We start from the raw sequence: 19567 nt of genomic DNA on the forward strand, positions 1-19567 counted from the left end.
TCCTGTAGCTGCACTATCCTTAAGACATACAAGAGAGATATTTTGGGAGGCCCCTCGCGAGACCCGCTGTGTTACTCCAGCATTTTGTGTCTATCTTGGGTATTAAACTACCATCCGCAGTTCCTTCTTGCACGCAAAACCAGAGGGCATAGATTTTCTGTGCCTGCCTCCATGAGATCCACTCATTCTTTTGCACTCCAGGGGATGGAGGCAATTTCAGAAGGAATTTAAAACAAGGAATTACAAAAATATTGCAAGGACAGTAATATGAATTGCTTGAACTCCCTTTATTTGGTTCTTTTCACTTATTACAGTCACCAGAATTAATGACAGCATAATAAAATTGCTCATGTGCTTGTTGTGGATTGAGACCATTTTGTGTCAAGTGTTAAATTATTGGGCAGGTTACAGAATGCATAGTTCAACATTTTCACCTGTGGTGTCATTCTGAGTGAATGCGACGCACAGAAAGGTAACAAAGTCAAAACCCAAGCATCAATGTACATTTTAATCATCACAATAATACCATCTCTCACGATAATTGCTTTTCGGCCAAGAACAGACCCATCCGATCAGAAAAGGCAGCAGATGAAGTTTGCAAAACATGGCTCTGCACGTTGGTGATACCATTGTACTACTGTGACATCCTGTGACTTTTCTTTCTATCCATTTGTGAAATAGTTGATTCACAGTCAAACTATCGGTCATTTCTAGCAGAGGGTAATCTGCTCACATAAATTCTGAAAGTCTATTTACAGCAATAAGTATTAAAATAAGGTATGACCGTCAACAGTCCACCAAGCATTAAGTTTTTTTTTTAAAGACAGTCTAGATTCAGCACTTGATTTCATCATTTTCTAAGGGAAATTTAAACTTTGGCTATGCAAAACCACAATCACCAATATGAAAAGTGCATGTTTTAGGCAGTTACAATATCAGTTCTGCCTTCTCTTAGGACAGGTCTATAAATCCAACTGTGAAATTAGTTTTCAAAACTTCAGGAGTGATCTTTTTTTTTTTTTTAAAGAAAGAATAAATGGGCAAATCGCACAGACTTCTGACAAGTTGAATTCTCGGGAAATAAAATAGTTGTAGCCCCCAAGATTTGTGACCACAAATCCTAACGCTTAAAGTACAATAACCGTAATTTCCACCACAAAACCTTTGCGTTATCACATATGAGAAAGACTAGGCACACCTGCAAAATAGGCTTCAGGAGTGCTTGAACCACATTGGCCATATTAACTCTCTGAACAGTCAAAGATATCTCTGAGAAAATAATCTTAAATGCAAAAAAATGTACTTTAGATTTTTTAATCCATACATAAACCATAACATACAGTCCTGCAGTTCCTGATTAATATATTAGGAAGCATGTGTATCAACATGTTTATCTTGGAGATCTGGGAACTAAGGCTCAGGGAGAACATTTTTACTCTTCTGTTCTGGGTTGTTCCTATTTATAACTCGTAGGCAAATGGACAATATCCACAACAATACTTAAGCATTCAAAAAATTATTACCCAACTAAAAATTGAAGGCTATGCAAAGAAAATATTTAACTTGATTGTGGATAAGTGTTTCTCTGCACCAGAAATGGACCACTAGCTAGGGACTGAATCTATGGAAACAACTTCTGTAAAGACAACTCTTTGGAAAGGACTTCAGCTATAAACTTAATTACATGCAAGATGCAAGTAGTTCGCTCTAGGTAGAAGTTTAAAATCCAAGCAGTTTTAAAATCTACTTATAGATATCAAGAATCTGCTGAGATGGATAATTGGTAACAACCCAGTCTTGTCGGGGGTCCATTTTAAGTACCCTAATTTCCTAAATAAAACGGGGGATTGAAGGTTCTAAAATGGTACAAGATTCAAATGAAATGTACTCCGAAATAAAAACAACCAATTTTCTAAATAAAATTGTGCATAAAAACATCGTGGATCAATACCAAAAGATTGTGTCTTACTGAATAAGAGCAATTGTATAAGCTAGGATCTGCCTCCAAAATCAAAATTTACTTCAAATTAATTTCTGTCCCAATTGACATACCTGTGGGTTCTAATCCAGAAATTGAGGTACTTTTTCCATTGGATTTCAAAAGCTATGATGGAAGAATCAAACAATTCTCCTTAGTATAGGAAATGTGTGATCAATGACTCACAGAAACCTACTCCTCTTGCTATTGCTGCTGCCTAGAATGAAAACTTACCAATTTCTCAGCACCTTTCACCTTGACTTAACAATCGGAACTAGCTTGAGATTTTTGCCTAGAAGCCTTTCAGAGTATGTGGCAGAAACATTGTAAATCAAAAAGATGATTTGAATTGAGAGATTTTTTCTCAAATATCCTAATTACAAATAAGAAAAACTGAGAGCGGATCTCTTAGAATGTGACGGGAAAATGAAAAAAGCTTCAATTAAACAACACCCCCCCCCCCCATTAACTTGTAGACACAAGGAACTACAAATGCTGATTTACAAAATAAAGAAATAAAGTTCTGGAGTAACTCAGCTGGTCTGACAGCATCTCTGAATAACATGGATAGGTGGCGTTTCGGGTTATAGACAATAGACAATAGGTGCAGGAGTAGGCCATTCGGCACTTCGAGCCAGCAACACCATTCAATGTGATCATGGCTGATCATTCTCAATCAGTACCCCGTTCCTGCCTTCTCCCCATACCCCCTGACTCCGCTATCCTTAAGAGCTCTATCTAGCTCTCCCTTGAATGCATTCAGAGAATTGGCCTCCACTGCCTTCTGAGGCAGTGAATTCCACAGATTTACAACTCTGACTGAAAAAGGTTTTCCTCATCTCTGTTCTAAATGACCTACCCCTTATTCTTAAACTGTGGCCCCTGGTTCTGGACTCCCCCAACATTGGGAACATGTTTCCTGCCTCTAACGTGTCCAGCCCCTTAATAATCTTATATGTTTCGATAAGGGTTGGCACCCTTCTTCGGAGATACTCCAGCACTCTGTGTCTTTTTCTTTGCCCCTATTGAGTTGGTTGCTTTGCCTAGAGACAGTGCTGGAGTATCTCAGCAGATCAGACAGCATCTCTGGAGAACATGGATAGGTGACGTTTCTTCAGTTACTGCAGCACTTTGTGTATTTTTCATTGCCCCTATTGACTAGGTTGCTTTACCTAAACCCAACATGAATAGTGCCATTGCAGAAAGGCCTATCCACATCACTGTGCCTGGTGTGACCTTAGAATCACAGTGTTTTGAATCATACAGGTGCTGAAATTCTGATGACAGCCCACTTCCCAGTTCATTTACAGCCCTCAAGCTACCTGGATCAGAAACTAACCGGATCATAGTTTGAATAAGATTTTTGTTTTCCTGTGATTGATCAGGTCCTATTTTCTACTCAGTAATTGTCTGGCTTACAATTTGCAAACATTATACTGTCATTATTACAATTAAAAACATGCTACGTTTCCTACCGCGTTTGTATTCCCTTAAAAAAAAAAGGTATGTAGAAACAGTTTTTTTTTTTTTGCACAATCAGACCCAAAAGCTCTTACATACTGATATTGAAAGTGCAATTAAGGATGTGGAAAGCCCTCGGTGCATTTCCCCATCACAACAGTACCCAACAATAGTGACTACACCACACATTCACGCGGAACAAAAAAAAAAGAAGAAAATAAAAGGAAAAAATAAAATCGCCGCATGACTTGCAATTACATAACACTGGAGATGAATGATGGATGTCTTGAGCAGAGTTTGAGACTATGCCAACAGTCTCGCCAAACTCGAAGTAACCACTACCTCTTTTTCTTTCCGAAACTTCTTTTTAAAACTTCAACAGAATTTTCGCCTTGTTCCCACAGAGAAATAATCCTACTTAATGCAGATTTTGGGTGTTTATTTCAAAGACAATGTTTTTTTGTGGATTCCCACAGGAAAGGAAGTAAAAACTTTGCATGGTGCGTTTTGTAAGTCCACCAGAATGAATTTCACAGCAGAGGAGAGTGCCAATGTCAGGGGCCCAAATTGATGGGCCCAAAGAGTCATGATCGTAGACGACAGCCTGCCACAAAAAGATGGATTTCTGAATCTATTATGATTGGAAAGTTGCAGAGCACACGTGTAAATCTCACAACAGCTTCCAGAGTCACTTGTGCCGCTGAATAGTTTTCCTCTTCCGCCTCTTGAAGAAACAACAGCACCTTTAAAAAAAAGAACACAAATATTAAACTTCCTTTCTTGTCAACAGTTCGACTGAAAATGAAAATGACAGAAGGGTCCTGACTCAAAAGGTCACCCATTCCTTCTCTCCAGAGATGCTGCCTGCCCCGTTGAGTTACTCCAGCATTTCGTGTCTATCTTCAATGACAGAAGTTACACGAGTAATGACCAAAGGAAATTAAAATATCCACACTATATTTTATTTTCCATCGTCAAACAAAGAAGTATTATTGGGTAGTGAAATGTTCATGGATGATAAATGTACTGTCACACCAGATGAAAAAATGCCTGAATGAGTATTTCAAGAGGTATAATTTGAGGGTTATGGAGCAAGAGCCGAGATGTGGGTATACACCAAAAGGCCGAGTGGCCACCTTCAGAGCCACAAACAGAGAATCAGGCCATGAACCCTTTTCCCTCATGTTCAGTGGTACTACACTGCTACATCACTTTGCCACGATGCGGTTCTTTTTGTAGCTATACCTTCAAGGTGGTGAACAATTTTCCAAACAGACATCAATTGAAGATTCAATCCACTCCCTTAAATCATGTTCAATTTTTAGCTTGGCCTATTTCTAATAAAAGATCACCAGTCCAAAATGTTCTGTTTCTCACTCCACAGGCTGCCCTATTTGATGAATATCTCAAGGATTTTGTGTTTCTATTACAGATTTTCAATCAATCTTTTGAAACTGCCTACGTGCATTGTTGAATTGTCTCTAAAATCTTTAGGGACCTCAGGAATGACCCCCAGACTTTAACTGTAAAAAACAAGGAATGCAGTGATGAATGATTTGAAGTTCACGCCTGAATAACTGACATCATCAATTGAGACATACAACTATGATTTTGCACTTCCTCCATCACTTGACTAATGAAATGTAGAGGTAAAAGAGGCTTTGCTTGTAAGATATTTATAACTCGACATTTAGAAAAAATGTACATTCTTGATCTTCCTCTTTCATTCTGTCCCCCTTTCCATTAATCCATGCAATTTGAATGCTAAGTCTTTTAATCTCTTTCGCAAAACACAAATTTACACTGTTCCCGTGCAGCTTACCAGGAACAGAACAACTGTTTACAGTCTTCATCAAACCGTATAAATTATACAAAGGCAGTTTGGTCTGCAAAATGTGCATGGCCACTTTTGAAAATATTCTATTAAAAAATAATCAATTTTATCCCCGGATGTCAAGCTTAAGTAGAAACATTTTTGCATTAAACAACAATGTTTGCATTTAATATATATCTTTCGCTGGTATTATAGAGATATAGTATGCATTATTTAAAATCAAGAATTATTTAGGACTTAATTTTTTTTAATGCTTCTAGGCAAAGATATCACCCTCAGATTTAGGAGAAATTCATACTTGGTATCATCGGCCACTTCAATCTCTGCCGGGGCTGTGATGGGTGCATTGGAGTGCCCTGCAGTTGGGTCGTCTGTGTTAAGCTCTCCATTTGTTGAACTCACAACCTTAAAACAAAAATCAAGAAAATAATTAAGTAGATTTCTTGTTGAACAACAACTAGGGAGCAAAGCTACAAATGACCAAAAAACTCTTGTCATTTTGTCCAGGAGACAGAACAAGGCAAAAGAAAATGAATACAATTTTAATCAAAGTATTTTGTGACTATTTGATGCTAAACAACCATTTTTGTAATGACAATAAGATAATAATGGAATTGTAAATTCTACAATTTTATCAACATTAAAAATATTGATAGGTTATACCATTTTTTTTTTGTTGCCCTTCAATGATCATTGAAGGATGAGAAAACATTACTGGCAGAATGAAAATTTCATGGATACATGCCATTCTACAGTAATAGTATGTGCCTTTTTTGAAGGGAGATCCACGGATTTAAAGGAATTTTTTAAAACAGTCACAGTATTTCACGCTTGGATTAACAATCCCCATGTGAGATGGAATTGCAATGTGCTCAATGTCTGTAATTTGCCATACATCAAACTCCTGATCTCAACTACTTTGTTGTGGAAACATCACATAGCAGATCAGAAAAACTTTAAACCAAAGGAACAGGAACAGATGTGAGCATGACAAAATTACTAGCTTGGTTAGTAGTTTTCGTTTTACCAGTTAGGAAGTTCACATTCTTTGTCCATTCATTCTTGTGGATCTGGCTGTTTAGTTTAGAGATACAATTGCGGAAACAGGCCATTTGGCCCACCGAGTCCACACCCCAGTGATCCCCTCACATTAACACAAGCCTACACACATTCGGGACAATTTACACTTATACCAAGTAGACAAACCCAAGCCGATTAACCTACAAACCTGCAAGTCTTTGGAGTGTGGGAGGAAACTGAAGATCTCGGAGAAAACCCACACGGTTACGGGGAGAAGGTCCAAACTCCATATGGGCAGCACCCATAGTCGGGATTGAACCTGGATCTCTGGTGCTGCAAGCGCTGTAAGGCAGAAACTCTTCCGCTGTGCCACCATGCCACCCCACTGTTGTTATTGCTCATCCTTAATTGTCCTTGAACTGAGAAGCTTCCTAGTCCATTTCAGAGAGCAATTAAGAGACAACCATAAGGGATAGGTCTGAAGTAATGCCGAGAGAAGAATGGACAAGGATGGCAGATTTTCCCCTGAAGGATATTAATGAACCAGATACATCTTTTATAAATATCCGGTAGCTTTTGCCTTCATCATTACGAAAACTAATTGTCATTTTCTTTCCAAATTCTAGACTGTTAACCACATTTAAATTCCAGTGGCCCAGATGATGGGATTTGATCTCTGATCTCCGCTGTGTTAGTCCATTAGCTCAATCGCGGCACCATCATTGGATGGTCACAAAGGAACATAACCTAGTTTGAGAAATGATAGTACTATGACACTGTTTGACCACTGACAAGTTTATTCCTACAAATAAACTCTATACCCATCTGGATAAACATAGAAAATTCTCCCAATGACCTCTTTAGTCAAAGTCACCAAAAGCTTAATTAACTGCCCAGTCATCCACTTACAAATCATTGATCTCATTTTGTTGTGTGGAATGTATATTTTTTCCCCATTCCTCGTGCATCTTTTACTAATACTAGTGCTGAACTGCCTTGAAGCAGGTCTTGGCTCTCTCCAATAAAAACCATGCTAGGTCAGAGATATGCAACACATTTTTTTTAAATGTGTCACTGCCTTTCATGCTTACAGTAAATGATAAATGCAGAATTTCAAAAAGTTTTGCATGCTATCCAAGCAAACCGGAGACTGCTATACATAAATACAATGAAGCCAAACTCAAGTACAGCGCAATAGGCAGAACAGAGGGAAAGATGCAGAATGCAGAATCTAGTTCTCAGCATTGTAACAACAGTTCCAGAGACAAATTCCAGTGTTCGCAATCAGGGAGAGGAGAATTGGACTGTACGCTAGCTTTTGGGAGGACTATTCACAAGTCTGATAACAATTAGGAAGAAGCTATTCCTGAGTCTGGTGGTTATTTGCTTTCAAGCTTTTGTATCTTCTGCCCGACAGGAGCGGGGAGAATGATTTATTAATGCTTCTTAAATCTAAATGGACTGGCTACAAAGCTGGATTCATTAGAATGGGCTGGAAGGATAAAGCTGATCACAGGTTGAGTTAAGTCACCAGTTGCTTCCCCCATATTCGGACCCCATAATCAGTTTTCAGATGGAATTTGATTAAGATGCCATATCAAAGATTATTGCAGAAAATAGAAGGTATGGTGTAGAAGATAAATAGGAGGAACTGAATACAAAAGTATACAGGATGTCAGAGTACAGAACAGAAACAGGCCTTTTTTCCCATGTCAACCAAGATGCCCCATCTAAGGTAGTCCCATTTGCCTGCAATTGGTCCATAACCCTCTAAATCTTTCCTATCCATGTGCCTGTCCAAGTGTCTTTTAAATGTTGTTATTGTGCCTACCTCAACTATCTCTTCTGGAAGTTCATTCCATATACCCAACACCCTCTGAATAAAATGATTGCTCCTCAAGTCATACTAAATTTCTCCTCTCTCACCTAAAATCCATGTCCACTAGTTTTTGATTTCCCTACCCTGGGTAAAAGACTGTGCATTCACGCTATCAATTCCCCTCATGATTTTGTGCATCTTCCTAAGGTGACCCCTTAGCCTCCTTCTCTCCAAGGGATAAAGTCCCAGTCACCCAACCTCTCTCTATAGCACAGGCTCTCGAGTCCTGGCAACATTTTCGTAATCCAGGTTCTTCAGTTTTCAAGGGGATCAGTGAAACTACATCTGACACACTGTGTACAGTATCAGTCTTCTCATTTATGAAAGGTGATTAATGTGCCTGAAGCAGCTTTTGAAAGACTTATTAGATTAATACCTGGAATGGGCAGCATGTTAAAATTATACAGCACAGAAACCGACCCTTTGGCCAAACTCATCCATGCTGACCAAAAGGCCCCATCTAAGCTTATCCCATTTAACCCATAACCCTCTAACCTTTCCTGACCATCTATCTGTTGAAGTGCCTTTTAAATGCTATTATAGTATATTGTTGGAAGAAAGGTTGGCTACACTAATCTTGTAGACACTGGAATTTGGGAAAATGAGAGGTAGACTTTTGATAAGCAAGAGGACTTGTTTATCCTGACCTCCCATCTAGCTCATTGAAGACCTTCGAACTGTCTTTAAATCAGACTTTACTGGACTTTATCTTGCAATAAACGTTATACCTATTATCCAGTATCTGTACACTGCGGACGGCTTGATTGCAATCACATATAGTCTTTTCTCTGACTGGATAGCATGCAGTCAAAAAAGCTTTCCACTGTACTTCAGTACTCGTTGCAGTAATAAACTAAACTAAACTAGAGATTAAAGTCACCAAAAACTGAGTGGATTGTGGGCAAACTTACAAATCTCGTTAACTTACGTTCTTAGTAAATGATGGAGCATGCTCAAGAGGCCCACTCTTGCTCCTAATTTGTATGTTTGTATATATATAACCTAGTAATCCAATTGCTCATCAAATAGATTGGCATGACCAATTAATCTGCAGAAAGTTTACCACAGTGGCAAGTTGCTACTTTACAGCGCCAGAAACCTGGGTTCCATCCTGAGTGCGGGTGCTGTCTGTACAGAATCTGTACGTTCCCCTGTGACGGTCGGTGTGGGCTTTCTCCGGGTGCTTTCGTTTCCTCCCGCACTCCAAAGACATACAGGTTTGTAGATTAATTGGCATCGATTAAAAATTGCCGATTGTCCCTCGTGTGGATAGCGCTAGCGTACGGGGTGATCGCTGGTTGGCATGGACTCTGTGGCCATCAGGGCCCGTTTCCACCTTGTATCTCTAAAGACTAAAAGTTGGCAACCTGCACTGTTACACTCCAAAAGACTTGGCACTGTTTAAACTTGTATTTTTGCTAATATTTGAAGGTTGCATTATTTTCTGAAGTTGGCTGCTACCAGAAATATTGAGAGTTTAATTCTGAAACTCAAGTAGTGCAAGGAGTTGGTCACTTCCCATTTCTCTATTCTGTATCCATCTCATGGATTATATTCGATCAGTTACACTCTTGCTTGCCTATCATTTTATATCTATTACGAAATATGTAGGATATCTTTCATCTGTTTACTTTAACGTCTCTCTTATACGAAAGTTCACAAAAATATGTGTAAAGCCATAAAGGGAGGCAATTACATTAACATTTTGATAAAATTAACAAGCAGAAATGTGTAACATGACTGAAATAATTTTTTGTCAACTCAATGTTTATGTAAATGTCAATTCAACTAGAGTATATTCAAAACGTTAAACAGAAATGATCTATTTTTCATAAAAATATTTGTTTCTGCTTGTATAGATGCTTTGCGTGATATCACAAATGCAATCTTCTGATAACTCAGCAACATTATTGCTAAATTAGGAATTGAACGCAGATAAAAAAGTTAACAAAATGCTTACGCTTATTACGGTCACCTGTACTAAAATACAGTGAAAAGCTTTTGTTTGCATGCCATCCAGTCGAAGAATATATGTGAATAATATCAAGCTGTCCACAGTGCAATGAAGGGTAAAGGGTACACCATTTATTGCAAAGAGAAAACATTGAAGTCCCACAAAACCAAAGGAGTTTCCAGATTGAGCACCACAATTAGAAATGTAGACCAGCATCAGTATGTGAACCAGATAGATGGTTCACAGGTAAACTGCGACTTGTGAGCAAAGAAACCATTGCTCAGTGTCTTTACACTCGCCTCATTTAGAAGGATGTAGTGTAGAACGTTGCTTCAGTGCAGTACCAGGGGAATGCAGAAACAAGGAACAGCAGAATAACTCAGTGGGTCAGGCAGCATCTCTGGAGAACATGGATAGGGTGATGCTTTGGGTTGAGACCCTTCTTCAAACCTAAAACGTCACCTATCCAGCACTTTGTCTTCTTCAGTACCCGAGGAATACACCATTTTTCATGGTGCCATCATTTGGCTGGAAACCACATGCTCTCTATATATGGATGTAAAAGTTTCTCCAGCATTGATCAACTTTCTTCCTGGGATAAGTTCTATTGTATCACATCATATCGTTCAAATAGTGTTGATACTCTATCTTGACCTAATCACTAAAGTTGTTTCAACTAATTTATCTTGTTATTTGTGCCATCTTATTTTGCACAGATTGACTATCGAATTAGAATGGCTGTACCTCAAAATTAATTGAATGAAACTTTGTTGTGATGTGTACTACATTAACATTCCTCTTTGTTTTGTTACATCCAGTGTCATTTGACCAGGTGATACATTTTCTGACCCTGTAAAAAGGAAATTTTAGCTTCAATGTGCAATAGCTCCCAGTTTCAACACAAAGGATAAATTGCAAAAAAGATATTCCGACATAGACCACACGACGATCATGCATACAAACCACTCAATTAAAATAGATATGCCCTGGAACAAATAGAATGGAGAATGTAGAAAAGTACAGCTTAGGAACAAGCCCATCAACCCACAAAGACTGTGCAACACATTATACTAAGCTAAACTAATCTCATCTGCCTGCACATGATCCATACCCCTCCATTCCCTGCATATCCATGTGCCCATCTAAAAACCTCTTAAACATCACCATCATATCTGTTTTCACAACCATCTCCAGCAGTGTGTTCCTGGAACCCCGTCTGAAGAAGGGTCTCGACCCGAAACGTCACCCATTCCTTCTCTCCTGAGATGCTGCCTGACCTGCTGAGTTACTCCAGCATTTTGTGAATAAATACTTTCGATTTGTACCAGCATCTGCAGTTATTTTCTTACACAACCTTTGAGTAAAAACACCAGCCCCGGCACATCTCCTTTAAACTGTGCCCCTTTCACCTTAAAGTTATTCCCTCTAGTCTTGGACATCTCCACCTAGGAAAACAGTTCTGACCATCTACCCTATGTACGCCTCTCGTAATTTTATACACTTCTATCAGGTCTTCCCACAGCCGCCGACACTTCAGATAAATCAACCTTTCATCAGTGCTGATACTAAACTTGATTAAAAGAGTCCAGTGTTCATTTCCACCCCACATTCCAGCCAATAATAAACCAGACAATGACAAAATTGAAATCTCCCAAATGGCTCCTGTTCAAGCCTTTACCAACTAAGAACCCAAAAGCTTAAATGTGGGAATTGAGGTATAATTAATTTGCTCCTTCTCCAGAAGTCAATGAACTGCTAACAAGTTAAAACATAGAACAGTAAAGCACAAAAACAGGCCCTTTGGCCCACAATGTCTGTGCCAAACATGATGCCAAGACCATCACTTTTTTACCTGCACATAATCCACATCATTCCATTCCCTGCATCTATGTATGCCATTCAAAAAGACAAATGACACTAACGTACCTGCCTCCACCACCATCCTCACCAGAGCATTCTAGGCACTCACCAACCTCTGTGTAAAAAAAAACCTTGCCTCACACATCTCTTGTAAACTTTTCCCCCTTGATAGAAAAATCAAAGTCTGGAGGGGATAGCTTTAAGGTGAGAGGGGCAAAGAGTCTGAACATCTTCACTATATATATGCCTGTCATAATTGTATAAATGAAAAGCACCAACTTCGGCAAGTTGGCGAATGTGTTCGGCAAGTCAACCAGTTATTATTGCTGATAGATAAAATTAATACCAAAAATCAATTAGAAATCATGAAATCAAGTTACAGAAAAGTTTGAAAACACAAGTACGAGTTATGTTAGGTTTTTAAATTAGTTTGCAGAGATCTTTACAAGTAATAGAGCAAGGAACGGTTGTGCAACTCGTGAAGAAAGTACCTGCACGGAACCGCAAAGCCTCTCTGACGCTGGTTGTGTTTCCATTTGGTGAGCACTGGGCGGGCAACTGGGAGAAGGTTCCCATGCTCCATTGCGATCTGCCAACTGCCAATGTTTGAAAAGAGAGGGGGGGGGGGAAAGAAAAACCCAAAAAACACAAAAGTGAGGAAAACCCATGCTAAAAGCAAGCAGATACAGCAATTATATACAAAGCAAATTAGTAAAATCTGCCAAATTAAAAAAAATGCATTTGGAGAACAAAATGTCAGTGATGGAGCAACTTCCATAAGTAAGCGGAAACAAAACAGTTAATGCGCAAGAGCATTCAGAAGGAAAAGAGAATGGTTAACTTCCACAGAATAAGCAGCTTTTCCTCTCGAATCCATTTAAAGATTTTTTATTTCAAATTTTTAAAGAAATTCAATCGTGTTTTTGTGATAATTCTTGATACAAAGCAGCATATGATTTATGTTTCAAATCTGTGCTGGCATGAAAACAGGACCATCAATGTCAGTGTAGGAGAAATGAACAGGGGCAGCACGGTGGCGCAGCGGTAGAGTTGCTGCCTTACAGCGCTAAGACCCAAGTCCGATCCAGACTAAGGGTGCTGTCTGTATGGAGTTTGTATGTTCTCCCGGTGACCGCGTGGGTTTTCTCCGAGATCTTTGGTTTCCTCCCACACGCCAATGACATACAGGCTTGTAGGTTAATTGGCTTGGTATAAATGTAAATTGTCCCTAGTGCGTGTAGGATAGTGTTAATGTGCGGGGATCGCTGGTCGATGTGGACTTGGTGGGATGAAGGGCTTTTCAGCGCTGTATCTCTGAACTAAACAGGAGGTGCTGTACCCTATGATTAATTCTCATTCTTGCAGGCTCAAGAAGAAACAGTCAATTTCCAGCAGCTGCAGATTTGATTTTCAACTACTCTGAAGTAATCGAAGGAAGGGTCCTGACTGGAAATATTGCTTATCCATGTCCTCCAAAGGCAGACTCACAAAGCTGATGTAACACAGCAGGTCAGGCAGCATCTCTGGAGAAAAGGAATAGGTGGCATTTCAGGTGGAGACCTTTCTTCAGACTCCAAAGATGCTGCTTGATCCACAGTTACTCCAGCATTTTTACTCAAGATTCCATCATCCACAGTTCCTTGTGTCTCCATCATAATTGTTGTTCTATTCGAGTTCTGATTTTTGGTGGTGTTTCATGCCACTGTTAACCGTAATCAGGAACTCAATAACCTCATTTACAAACAGAAAAAAAAATGGTGGCATTGGAATACAAGAGCTTGTGGAATATCATCTAACTTAAACTGCAACTTTATCAATAATGTACATCAAAGGTGGTTGATCAAACTTAGTATTGATATTGGTTTATTGTCATGTGTACTGAGATGGTGAAAAATCCAGTCTTGCCTGCTATCAAAACATACCATACACGTGTACAATCAAACCATAAAGTAAAACAAGTTGTGCAAGGTGAAGAATAGACAGAGCTATTGAGAAATAGCAGGTTAAAAATAGTTTAAGAGTCACAACCAGGCAAATTGGAGGATCAAGACAACGTCTTGAGCTTATGAGAGGTCCAATGAGTAGTCGAACAACAGCAGGAAATAAGCTGTTTCTTAATCTTATTGTGCTTTTGTAGTGTAGAAGATAGAATAACTAGAGTGTGAGCAGTCCTTGATTATGTAGGCTGCTCTCCAGAGGTCACGGGGAGGGGCGATCGGGAGGGGCTGTTTCATTTGCATCAGCCCATGCCTATAACTCCAAACTGGCAGAATGTGTAGACAGGATAGAACCTGGGTCCCCGATCCTGCTGTGCGATCCCCTCTCAGTCTTCTGAATTCCACTAATTCTCTCATGCGGTATCCCACCATCCCAAAAATCATTTAGCACCCAGGGTGATATTTGTACTGAAATACTTAAAGGAATGAAAGATTTACATTTATTTGGCAGCCATTCCCGTTCCTTCCAGGCCAACAACATGTGAGATCATGAACAACTCTGAAGGATAATCACTGCTGTAATACAGCAACCAAGATTAATGTCGGAGTTGTGTACAAGCCATCATTTTTGCTCATCTCTATCTAAAATCAAAAGTGTTGGAGCCATTGTGTGTTTATTAGCTATTTTGCATATTATTATATTCTTTGTATTATTTTTGGACACCAGGGGATTGTCCCAAATTTAATATTAAGCTTCCATATAGGACTGGGAGGACCCAGAGGTGTGGCTAGGGTTACAAGTATAAATTCTTCCAGCACTGACGTAATGCTTCAGTGTGACAATGAGGAGCCTGCTGACACAGGGTTAGCAGGCCTTACAAGTCAAACCTACTAAAACATGGGGTTTTAGTCCATAACAGGTTATGAAAGAGTGACGGTGAGATACTAAGTTCTTACCACACACAAACAAGTCAAGCAAACAAGTTAACGACAGGAGATATACTAATGTTTTGTATTTTGCTTCAATAAATGGCCAACTAACTGCAATGTCGTGAAGATCTCTCTGTTGTTGTTATTTGTGTCAAGAAGCACCGCTTCACTTCCTTAGACAACGGTAAGCTTTGGGACTTTATTGGGACTAAAGTTGCCGCTACAGGAAGTTTGGTTCAGGGTTCAGCTTACAGTGCAGATTCCTTCCATTTTGAATGAGTTCTGCTGTAATGTTCACAAAATGAATATCGAACCCAATGCATCATCATGGTAAAACTCAGCAGTTTATCCTGATACTTTAAAAACTCACTTTGAATGTTGTAATCGCCATAGCAATGCTGAAATACAAAAGCTGTGGAATAGGAATCTTTCTTTCACGAATGAGGAATCATTCATTGGATGTGTGCCACAGACCTTTGTTCATATTTTCATTGGGACCACTTATTCTTTTGAGGAAAGATTACAGATTACAAAGGCAAAGCTATTCAATGGTGATATGTTGAATCGTCTCTCTTCACAGGATTCCAGAGACATATTATTGAGTCATTATTTAACCACATAAACCAAATATATAAATTCACTCAGGGAGAAAGAATGTTGCAGCAGATGACACTGCTCAAAGACAAGGTCAGTCAGTCCCATTATTAGAAAAAGACAGTCTGGGAGCATTATGAACTGGTATGAAAAGAAAAAGATGATGACGATAGTTTCAAAGTAAGAGGTAACTCCACGACGTGTAGTCTTGGTCGACTCCCCCTTTCCCTTCCCGATCAACTTCATCCCCATTTCAGGAGATGGGATTTCGACCAGGGAGGAGTTACCCTAAAACCATCTTCCTCTTTAGTTTCAACATATTGGACAGACCTGACTTACTCGTCAACCATTGAAAATTGATTTATCTCCAACTTTGTTTCAATCCCGTTCACCCAAAGTTCTCTCTTCCTCCCCCTCCCCCTCCATTTGTCCCATTACTTAGGCGAACATCATTGCAGTTTTCCTGTTTTGTTCAAAACATGAAGGTTTTCTGAACTTTTTCCTTTCTCAAACCTTCCATCTCAGGGTACAGATTAGTGACAAATGTTCATTAAAAGCCTATTGTCTCCCACACCAATTGTGACCACATTTCCTGCCACCTCGCCTTTCCAATATGGACTGCATCCCTTTCTCTCCATTTATTCAGCTCCATAGTATTTTTCTGATGACATTTTCTGCACCAGTGCTTCCAAGATATTTTCAAGTTTTCCTTCGTAGTGATTTCCCCTCCATTATAATCAGAGCTCTCAATTACCTTGTTGTCAAATTATATTTCTTGTTTAATCTCTCTCTCCTTCCACCTTTCCACAGCTTCCTTTATGCTCTTGTTTTCCCTTCCATTGGTCACTGCTTCTGTGTGTGCTAGAACTTGTCTTGCTCGTTTTCCAGTTCTGATACAGGACCTTCAACCTGAAACATTAATGATTTCTTGCTCCACTGACACTGCTGGACTTGTGTCGTCCAGAGCTTTTGATTTGATCTCCAATTTCCAGCATCAACGTTATTGTACTTTGCTCTTTGCCCAAGCAACACTATTTTAAATATATCTGTTGCAATGCTTCAGTAACTCCCTGCATTTGCTATCATTATGTCATCCAGCTTTGATATCCTATGTCTGCATCATGTTCTGACAAAAATAATGAAGTTTTACGCTTCATGCACACAAGTTCATTGTTAAGGCATTAGTATTCTGCCTGATAACTCAATCACTGTAGTCAGTTCACAACTGGATTTCTGCAGCAAATTCCATTCACTGCTTTCCATTGGACGTGTAACGGAAATAAAGGAGGCATAAGGAAGATTCAGGAGGATGTTCCCAGAGCTGGAAAAAATAGGTTTTATGCAAAAAGATCCGACGAAATTGGAGTTGCTTCGAATGGAACAGAATTTTACTTCAAAAAATGATGACTGGTTTCCTCAAGTAGATTGGTTAATTACTAGAGGTGTTCGATTAAAGAGGGAAGCTGAAGATAAAGTTTTTCACTCCAACAATGATGGTTTAGGTTTATTGTCGATATGTGTACTGAGGTACAACAAAAAGGTTTGCTTGCCAGTCAAATCAGACAATACTATACATAAATACAATCAAGCCAAACTCAAGTACAAAAGGTAGAGCAAAGGAAATAGAGTGTTGAATAGTTTTTAATATTGTATCACCACAGTTCCCAGAGACATGGGGACCTGGAACCGCCTGAAAGGTGTGGCAACGATAAAACCCATGACACATTGAAATAGTACCAAAGGAATCCTTGCAGTGCTGCAAGTAGGCTAGGAAAAATAATGGCACCTTTGAAGGGATTGGCATAGACAGTGGCCCAAATGGCTTCTTAAATTTCCATGATTCTATGTCATCAAATCACTGTATGGTATGGTGATGCAAGCAGCACGAGAACAACATTTGGAATTTTGTTTCGCAATTGTTTTACTTTATGGTATCCAAGGTTCAGAATGTGTACAGGTTTCAACCTGGTATCTCATGATTACACAAAAACACTAGCAAGATGCATGACATTTGAAAAAAATTCAGCATTTCCGAATTATCTTACAGAACTCTCATGTCTGGTTATGAAGAAAATATTTCCCAGTCCTTACCTGTTTGGATGGCTGCGGTGCTTTATCTCGGTTTGGTGGTGAAAGTGTTATGTCAGCGTGGATTGAACCGATTGGAGTTGGCTGAGGTTAATGGGGGGGGTGGGTGGGGAAGAAAAAGTCACGTTACAAAATGCTCCCAATCTTTCCTCCAAACATACCACTCCTCCTTTTGTAAAGTTAGCAACCCATGCTCTACAAAATGCACACACTAGGCTGAGATAACATGCTGAAATGCAGTTTACCAGACAGATTCCTGCGTTTAGTCACATGTGGGGTCTCGCGGTGGCACAGCAGTAGAGTTGCTGCCTTACAGCGCCAGACTCGTGTTTGATCCTTACTACGGGTGCTGTCTGCAGAGTTTATACATTCTCCCCATGACTGCATGGGTTTTCCTCGATACTCCGGTTTCCTCGCATACTCCAAAGACTTACAGATTTGTAGGTTAATTAACTTCGGTAAAGATTGTAAATTGCCCCGAGTGTGTAGCATGGTGCTCGTGTACAGGGATCGCTGGGTGGTGCGGGTGCAGTGGGCTGAAGGGTCTGTTTCCTCGCTGTATCTCAAAACTAAACTAAGCTGGAGACATTAAGTAGACAGTCTACATTCTCATGAATAAAGACAAGTGATCTCGTTGAAATGCACAAGATTCTTTTGCAGTTTCACAGTTTGGATGTGGAGTGAGGGTGATTCTTCAACTGACAACCACCATCTATTTTAGGGTTGCAAAACCTACAAGGACATCTGTCTATCAAAACCACCACCTCACCTGTTTCTATCTCTCACTTGCCAGGCTTTGCCCTGCCCCTCCTCTCTTCCAGTTTCCCCCACAATCAACCTTAAGAAGGGTCCTGCCCCAAGACATCACCTATCCTGCTCTCCAGAGATGCCTCCTGACATGGTGACTTACTCCTGCATTTAGTGTCTATTTTTGTAAAGCAGCATCTGCAGTTTCTTGTTTCTATAGGGAAATTGCTAACAGTTTGACAACGCACACCTGGATTTAAAGCTATTAACAAGGTTTTCATCTCTCTGTGGTAAAACACTCGCGTTATAAAACTTGCTAAATGGCAGGTTGGAGGTGCATTGCCCATTTTTATTTACTTGACATCCAGAATGCACCAACCTTTCCAGGACCACATTTCCATGTATAATAATTGCAGGCAGGAGAATGGGGTTGAGAGGGAAACATGTTTCAGCAGCAATCGAATGGCGGAGCAGACTTGATGGTCCGAATGGCCTAATTCTGCTCCTGTATCTTAAGGGCCTGTCCCAGTTACGTGATTTTTAAGGCGACTGTCAAAGTCGTAACAGATCGCCGAAATTTTCTTTTACCCCACGACAATGCCGAGTCAGGTCGATACAAGTTACTTTCTTTGTGAAACTAGCACCTGGCTAAGAGATTACACCGTCGTCGGAAACATCGTGAAATTCCCACACCGACCTGACCGTCAAACTGTCGCCTCCAATCTACCTGTCAAATGTCCTGACGGTGAATAAATTGGTTAAACAAAACTATCTTCTGGTATCTTCAAATGCCTTTTCTTAATTTTATATTATGTGCTTCTAAATGCATCTGTGACAACCTAGCAAACCTGGGGACAGCATGCGACAGCGCCCACAATAAGCTACGATGCCTGGCGACAAGCCAGCTGTCGCCGAGAAATTTGTCTGGAAGTTTTTTCCGCGAGATCCGCTACGATTCATTGAAGACTCCTCACGATCATGCCCGCGACACGCCAGCAGTCGCCTTAAAATCGCCTAAGTGGGACAGGCCCTTTATGATCTCTCTGCACATTACCCAAATAGCAATTACTGCACGCGAGTCCTGGCAGCAAGTGATAGCAGGTTATCCAACAACAAACACCAAAGTCTTTAGTTTAAACTTGATATGCACAATCTTATTAGCAGTAAGAGGTGTTCAACAATGATCTCAGACTGGTATTCATTAATCAAATATAATCAAGGTTAGATCCTCTTGTGCTAAAATTAATTATCCCAGGAAATGCAGATGTTACATCTGGTAAGTTTC

General features: G+C 39.8%; 1 protein-coding gene across 3 annotated transcripts in view; it reads right to left on the minus strand.

Moving 5' to 3' along the window:
- Positions 1-278: 278 nt before the first annotated feature.
- The window catches only part of LOC144607357 (casein kinase I), a 113040-nt gene continuing 93751 nt past the window's right edge, over positions 279-19567 (minus strand). For 2 of the 3 annotated variants that reach the window (XM_078424142.1, XM_078424141.1), the window contains exons 10-13: positions 17539-17619; positions 12478-12582; positions 5572-5678; positions 279-4182 (exon numbers count right to left, since the gene is read on the minus strand). In XM_078424142.1, coding sequence (XP_078280268.1) covers positions 4128-4182; positions 5572-5678; positions 12478-12582; positions 17539-17619 — 348 coding nt within the window. In that variant the 3' untranslated portion in view covers positions 279-4127. The remainder of the gene's footprint in view (positions 4183-5571; positions 5679-12477; positions 12583-17538; positions 17620-19567) is intronic. The other variant, XM_078424143.1, reaches the window with a different exon arrangement.

This window comes from Rhinoraja longicauda, chromosome 28, assembly GCF_053455715.1.
Source record: "Rhinoraja longicauda isolate Sanriku21f chromosome 28, sRhiLon1.1, whole genome shotgun sequence".
Taxonomy (NCBI): Eukaryota; Metazoa; Chordata; class Chondrichthyes; order Rajiformes; family Arhynchobatidae; genus Rhinoraja; species Rhinoraja longicauda.